Source organism: Hoplias malabaricus, chromosome 16, assembly GCF_029633855.1.
Source record: "Hoplias malabaricus isolate fHopMal1 chromosome 16, fHopMal1.hap1, whole genome shotgun sequence".
Classification (NCBI taxonomy): domain Eukaryota; kingdom Metazoa; phylum Chordata; class Actinopteri; order Characiformes; family Erythrinidae; genus Hoplias; species Hoplias malabaricus.
In genome coordinates this window covers 23,144,241-23,151,919 of record NC_089815.1, presented here as the reverse complement: position 1 = coordinate 23,151,919, position 7,679 = coordinate 23,144,241, and the positions used below count along the sequence as shown (strand labels likewise).

The 7,679-nt window shown below is 40.9% G+C and overlaps 1 protein-coding gene across 1 annotated transcript; it reads left to right on the top strand.

Annotated features, from left to right (window-relative positions):
- Window positions 1-375: 375 nt before the first annotated feature.
- On the top strand, window positions 376-7,679 carry LOC136671384 (vitellogenin-like). Its single transcript, XM_066647051.1, has 27 exons — window positions 376-415; window positions 531-551; window positions 631-782; window positions 892-1,143; window positions 1,232-1,393; window positions 1,504-1,652; window positions 1,743-1,893; window positions 2,027-2,184; window positions 2,262-2,427; window positions 2,511-2,636; window positions 2,740-2,958; window positions 3,043-3,260; window positions 3,339-3,436; window positions 3,530-3,654; window positions 3,746-3,847; window positions 3,943-4,074; window positions 4,168-4,348; window positions 4,442-4,544; window positions 4,633-4,818; window positions 4,938-5,191; window positions 5,279-5,658; window positions 5,927-5,971; window positions 6,484-6,534; window positions 6,621-6,824; window positions 6,944-7,095; window positions 7,195-7,339; window positions 7,428-7,679. The coding sequence occupies exons 1-27, from the start codon at window positions 376-378 to the stop codon at window positions 7,677-7,679; spliced, it is 4,224 nt and encodes a 1,407-aa protein (XP_066503148.1).

The window sequence follows — 7,679 nt, the reverse complement described above, 5'->3', positions numbered from 1 at the left end:
AAATGGCAAACCCTAAATGAAACGTCCACAACAATGTATAATTAAAAGAAAGCACTAATGTGATATGATACGTATATAAATTGTTTAAAGGTAATTATGAAAACCTAAAAAATACCTGTATATTTCCGTTAAAATTTTGAATCAGTAAAGTCAAAAAGTCAGTAGAAATTTTGGACATTGATTTCGGTGTAACATGATAGACCAGGTTAACCTGACATGAAATCGATTGTTTTGCCAGTTTAGTCGGCCAAATGGATATCTAATCAGGCATAGTCTGACATATTAGTTAATAATTCATATTAAGATGACAGTTCAGTCAGCAAAATGTTTCAATAAAAGGTGGATTCTCAGTGAATTCATCACAAACCACCAGCCATGAGAGCTGTTGTGCTTGCCCTGACTGTGGCCTTAGTGGGTAAGTCAAGATATGAGTTTTCTAAAGATATTTTATTTTTTCTAGAAGAAAAAAGATTGATGCAAAAATGAGGAATATAAAACATAACCTGTTTTTTATTCCATGTTTCATTTAGCAAGTCATCAGATCAACCTTGGTAAGTTATTTAAGAATATGTGTACAATGTAATGACTAAGAAATTTTACTGAGAAATATTTACTGTAATTTTTTTTCAGTTCCAGAGTTCACTGCTGGTAAGACCTTTGTATACAAGTATGAGGGTCTACTCTTGGGCGGCCTGCCTCAGGAGGGTCTGGGCAAGGCTGGCATAAAAGTCAGCAGCAAGGTTCTCATCAGGGCCGAGGCACAGAATACCTTCCTTCTGAAGGTAAAATGATTGTATGACAGATTAAGGAAATACATCGGTAGAGCATAAAAACATTGATAATGTGTGGTTTTCTCTTAAGGAATCAAACCTGTGATTATTTTGCCTTTAGCTCATGGATCCTCAGCTCTATCAGTGCACCGGCATCTGGCCCCAGGATCCTTGTGTTCCTGCTTCTAAACTCACTGCAGCACTAAACGCTCAGCTTGCAATTCCCATCAAATTTGAATATTCCAATGGTGTGGTGGGGAAGGTATTTGCCCCTGCTGGAGTCTCTGCTACTGTTCTGAACCTGCACAGAGGCATCCTCAACATCTTTCAGCTGAACCTGAAGAACACCCAGAATGTCTATGAGCTGCATGAGGTAAGTGATTAAACAGAGCCGCTATCTGATATCTATACTGATTTATGTCATATTCAGTCAGTTTAGCTAATATCTTTAATCTTCTAAGGCTGGACCTCATGGTGTCTGCAAGACCCACTACACGATCAGAGAGGATGAAAAGACCCGGCAGATTACTGTGACAAAGTCCAAAGACTTGAACAACTGCCATGAGAGAGTGATCAAGGATATTGGTTTGGCTTACACTGAGACGTGTGCAGAGTGTCAGGAGGTGAGATCAAATCAAATGTTCTCAACAAGTAGAGAATATACATGTAAAAAAAATTATATATATGTGTGTGTGAAAAAACCTTCTGTAATTGGTCGTCCTGCTCATCACAGAGGCGTCAGAGTTTGACTGGAACAGCAACCTACAGCTACATCATGAAGCCAACTGCTGCAGGAGCACTGATCTCTGAGGCTACAGTTGAAGAGCTCCATCAGTTCTCACTCTTCAACACTATCACTGGAGCTGCCCAAATGAAGGCCAAGTATGTTGTACCCTCCGATATTTTAAAGACTGTTCCAACGATCAAGCAATAATGAACAGAACTGTAATGTAAACGGCTTTCTCATTTCAGGCAAACTTTGAACCTACTGGAGGTGCAGAACACCCCTCTCTCTCCCGTCAGTGCTCAGTATATAGCCCGCGGATCCCTGAAGTACGAGTTTGCCACTGAGATTCTCCAAACTCCCTTTCAGCTTGTGAAGATCAACAATGCTGAAGCCCAGGTACTATTTATTACTTTCCTCTGACAATTAAATCTTTTTAGTCAAAACATTATAGTGAAAAAACATGTTTAATTTTTAAGTTCAAGTGCTTGCACTATCGAATTAAAGTGAAGTATTCCATTTGCTCCTTCAGATTGTAGAGGTTCTGCAACATTTGGCCACAAACAACATGGCCACTGCCCATCAAGACGCACCACTGAAATTTATTCAGCTTGTTCAGCTTATGCGTGTAGCTACTTTTGAGTGTATTCAGAACATTTGGAATCAGCACAAGACCAAACCTGTCTACAGGTAACATTCTTCTGAATATTTTTATAAAATCACTAAGCCAAGTTGTTCTATTTTCCTAAAAACTGTGAATCTGACAGACGATGGATTCTGGACACAATCCCTGTTGTGGGAACACCAGCATCTGTGCGGTTCCTTAAAGAAAAGTTCCAGGCTGATGAGTTTGCCATCCCTGAACTGACTCAGGCCCTTCTGGTTGGTTTGCACCTGGCCACCGCTAATCCAGACACTATTCATCAAACAGCTGTAAGTATTTAATTTTACACCTGTACTGTTGCAGTGCAGAAGCTTGTATATAGCTTTCTAAATATTTGTCCTCTGTTGAACAGAGTCTGGCAACACACCCTAAAATCAAGGCCATTCCAGTTCTGCGTGAGGTGATCATGCTTGCCTATGGTTCCATGATTGCCAGACACTGTGCTCAAGATCCCACTTGTTCTGCTGATCTGCTGAAGGTGAAATGTCTGCTCATATATTTACTTCAAATCTAAACTACAGGTTTTGCCGGCAGAAGATTACATAGGTTTGTAAATTTTGCTTTTCGAATTCTCTCATCAGCCTATCCATGATCTTGCTGCTGAGGCCATTTCCAAAGCTGAAATTCCTGAAATCACCCTGGCTCTGAAAGTTCTGGGCAATGCGGGTCACCCTGCTAGTCTTAAACCTATCATGAAGCTCCTGCCTGGATTTGGATCTGCTGCTGCAGCCATGCCTGTGAGAGTGCAAGTTGATGCCATCTTGGCCCTCAGAAACATTGCCAAGAGAGAGCCAAAATTAGTAAGTATGAGGTGATGTGTGAATATTTTTCTGTTCTGATTCAATTTTGTTCAAGCAGGTAAAACACTGTATTTCCCTCATTAGGTTCAACCAGTGGCGCTACAGCTTTTCATGGATAAGACTCTTCATCCTGAAGTGCGTATGGTTGCGTGCATTGCACTCTTTGAGACCAAGCCTTCAGTGGCTCTCATGACCACTATTGCTAATGCTGTGGACAAAGAGGCAGACAAGCATGTTGCCAGTTTTACTTACTCTTACATCAAGTCTCTGACCAAAAGCATGGCCCCTGATTTGAAGGATGTGTAAGAAAACTTTCCTTTTGTAAATAAAAACATGATGCTGTTATGCTAGAGCCACAAGTGACCCTGTTATTGTTACAGGGCTGCTGCAGCTAACGTTGCCATGAGAATCTTATGCCCCAAGATGGACAGACTGAACTATCGTTTCAGCACTGCTTACCAGCTGGACCTTTACTTGTGTAAGTTTTGACAAGAAATTCAACTTCTTAAAACATGTGTAAAACTCTGAAATATAGTAATGCTAATTATGTTGTTTTTTATTCTCTATAAAGCTCCTCTCATGGCTGGTGCTGCTGGTACTGCTTTCATCATCAATGATGCTGCCACCATCTTGCCCAGAGCTGTTCTTGCAAAAGCACGGGCTTATTTGGCTGGAGCTGCTGCTGATGTTCTTGAGGTGTTCATTTCTGGGACGACCAATGATTTCATTTAGAACATATGAACTTGTGGTCTACTGAAAATGCCAATTATTTAATTTTGTCATCCAGGTTGGAATCAGAACTGACGGTCTTCAAGACGCTGTACGAAAATCTCATCCAGCAGATCCGAATGCTGATCGCATTACCAGGATAAAACGCACAATGCAAGCAGTAAGCAATAAAAATTGTGTCCATATTTATTTTAAAAGGGTAATTGTTTTATAACACATTTAATATATCTGCATTCATTTTTGTTTGTATTCAAGATTAAGGACTGGAAATCGATGTCAGCCAAACAGCCACTGGGTTCTGTCTATGTCAAACTCCTTGGACAAGAAATTGCTTTTGCCAACATTGACAAATCCTTCATTGACTACATTATTCAGCAGACAGTACAGGTATTTCATTGATGTAATTGTGCATCAAAATATCCTATATTTGTTTAAATAACTGCATGTAAAATATGATCATATGTAATGTCCACCTTCTAGGTCACAAGATCATATGCACGTGAAATGAAAGAGATTGTTAAGTCCTTGCAGACGGGGATTGCCTTCCAATACGCCAAGCCTATCCTGGCAGCTGAGCTGCGCCGTATCATTCCCACAACTGTCGGTGTGCCCATGGAGCTTGATTTCTACACTGCTGCTGTCGCTGATGCATCTGTTAATGGTAAAGTTTTCACATGAGAACACCCTCCAATCATTCAATATGATCATTTTAGACATGTATGTGAATGTGATATTTTATTTTTTACTTCATTAGTCAAGGCCACCATCACACCTTCTTTGCCTGAGCAACTAGAGACTACTAGTCTCGATCAACTGATGAAGACTGATTTCCAGCTGCAAGCTGAGGCCAGAACAAGGTGTCCTTTCAAAGATGCTTTTAAGTTATGAATGTGATCATTAAATGGATAAATTAATGTAAATGTATGGACCTGGTTTTGTTTCTAGTGTTTCCATGCAGTCCTTTGCTGTGATTGGAGTGAATACTGCTTTGATTCAGGCTGCTGTAATGACCAGAGGAAAGATCCATGCTGTTGCACCAGCAAAACTGGCAGTTAGAGCTGATTTGCCCAAAGGTCACTTTAAGGTGGAGGCTCTGCCTACTTCAGCCCCTGATCATGTTGCTGATTTCAGGTAATGGAAGGAAATGCATTAATCACTCAGCATGTAAACCTGATTTAATAGAGTTAGTTCAATAGAAGACAAACTTTGTATGTTCAGTAATTAGTTAGACTTGTCCATATTTCTTCCAGCTTAGAGACCGTTGCTGTAGCCAGAAATATTGAGGATCTCCCCAATGAGAAAGTGGTGTCCCTGGTACCTGCACAAACCTCCCAATCGGAGTCTTGGCTACCTACTTCAATTCAGAAGACCTTTTGTGGTAGAGTTCCTTACCTTTCCTTCAAGGGATGTGCTGACATCACCTCACGCAATGCTGGTTTCATGGGATACAATCCTTTTTACTATTTTATTGGACAGCACTCAGCTCGTATTTCAGTGGCAAGAGGTAAGTTCAGAAGTCATCAGGTTTGACAGGAGGTTTACACTGTTATATGAAATGGGTTTGAGTTATACACTGTATTGTATGTTTCAGGTGATGGTCCTACACTGGAAAGACTGGAATTTGAGGTTGACATTGGTCCTAGTGCAGCTCAGAAGCTTGTTAAAGAAGTCAGCGTTTTAAAATCTGAAACCCAAGAAGAAAACTTTGTCCTGATGAAACTGAGAGAAATCCTGGATTCTGGAACAACAGGTAGGAAGTCCCAATCACGAGGCTCACGCAGCTCAAGCAGTTCGAGCAAATCAAGCAGCTCTAGCAGCTCAAGCAACTCAACCAGCTCAAGCAACTCGCCCAGCTCAAGCAGTTCTAGCAGCTCAAGCAACTCAACCAGCTCAAGCAGCTCTGCTTCCTCTTCCAGTAGCAGTCAGAGTTCCAGAAGGTTCTCAGGCCGTTCCAGTACTCACAGACATAAGGTAGTTCTTCAGTGTATGACTATGATCATCATTTACAACTACATTATGTAAAGTTCATGTAGATTTAGTTGATATTTTTTTTCCATAGTCACAATAAAAGGGGAAAGTATCCAATGAATGAATATTGTTTATAGCCAGATAAGGCAATAAAACGTTGGCATGCTTTAACTACTGCAACTACAGGCAGAAACCTTTGCAGTATGCAGAATGTTCATTATTCCTAATTTACCACAAAATGCACTAATGAGACATGTTTGTTTTGTTCTAGGTTACTGATACATATGGTAACTTCCGACAATTCCATAAGGATCAGGTTAGTCCTTAATTATTATTATTATTATTTTAAAATATTAAATTATAAACCTAAACAAGGGCGGCACGGTGGCGCAGCAGGTAGTGTCACAGTCACACAGCTCCTGGGACCTGGAGGTTGTGGGTTCGATTCCTGCTCTGGGTGACAGTCTGTGAGGAGTTGGTGTGTTCTACCCTTGTCCGTGTGGGTTTGCTCCGGTTTCCTCCCACGGTCCAAAAACACACGTTGGTAGGTGGATTGGCGACGCCAAAGTGTCCATGGATGTGTATGTTTGTCTGTGTTGCCTTGTGAAGGACTGGCGCCCCCTCCAGGCTGTATTCCCACTTTGCGCCCAATGATTCCAGGTAGGCTCTGGACCCACCATGACCCTGAACTGGATAAGTAGTTACAGATAATGAATGAATAAACCTAAACAGATTAATTCATTTGATTAGATGAGTTATTTGTTTGCCTTTTTTACTTCAAGACAAATATGGAGTTTTATGTTTTTGTTTCAGTACATGACCTCACAGAGAATGTCAAAATCTGGCAGTTCATCCAGCATTGAGAATCTCAAAAACAAAGTAAGAAAATCTGCTGAATCATGTACCAGAACCAGCCCAGTAACATTTCATAAATCAACGATCACGTTACATGTTTCTCCTTTCAGGCTAAGTTCCTTGGAGATGCTATTCCACCTGAATTTGCCATCGTTGCTCGTGCTGTGAGAAGTGACCGAAGTGTGGGATACATGATTGCTGGGTACTTGGATAGATCCACTGCAAGATCACAGATTGTGATTTCCTCCATTGCTGATCAGGGCAAATGGAAGATGTGTGCTGATGGTGTCCTGTCAAGCAAGCATAAATTGAGCGTAAGTCTGGTCTTCTGCAGAAGTTTCTGAGAGAATGCCCTACTTTCATTTATGTTGATTATCATTAAGAATGATACAAAGATTTGCATTAACCTCTCACTCTCTAACTGTTCTATTAGGCAGAGGTTTCTTGGGGTAAAGAGTGCCAGGAATATAACGTGACTTTTAAGGCTAAAGCTGGAGTCCATGATTCAAACCCTGCTCTCCGTGTTGAAGTGGAGTGGGACAGACTTCCTAGACTTCTTTACCTTGTGACCAGCTATGTTAAATGGTATAGATGAAACATCAAAATAACAAAGCACACCGAGTGTTTCTGATTTATATAAAATGATTCTTTTTTATAATTCCTGGCATGTCCTTCTACCAACAGGGTATCTGAATACATCCCAACTTACAGAGCATCTCAAAAAACTGGATTGTCTATTGAGAGAACTGATAACAACAAGAGGGAAGTTGCTGTAATTGTGGCCCTTCCAACTCAGAGGTCTCTTAACATCATTGTGAGAGCTCCAAAGGTGAGGAGTAATTTATCCAAAAGCTGTGGATAATTTAATATTTTTAATGCTCAACTAACAGCATTTATCATTTTTATTTTACCACTAGATGACCCTGACACAGATGGATGTGCAGCTACCTGTTGCTATGCCCATTGAAAAAGACGGACGTATTCCTGCTCTCCGGAATGTGGATATTCAAAGCACCATCAAGAAACTGGATTCAGACATTCGTGCTAGGAACAGGAATGCTGCCATGGAAACTCTGCAGAAATTAATGCAGCAGCTGCAGAAAGTAGGCGAGAACGTGCTGGACGAAATGGAGGCTGCAGAACGACGTTCTTCTAGCTCTGGAAATTAG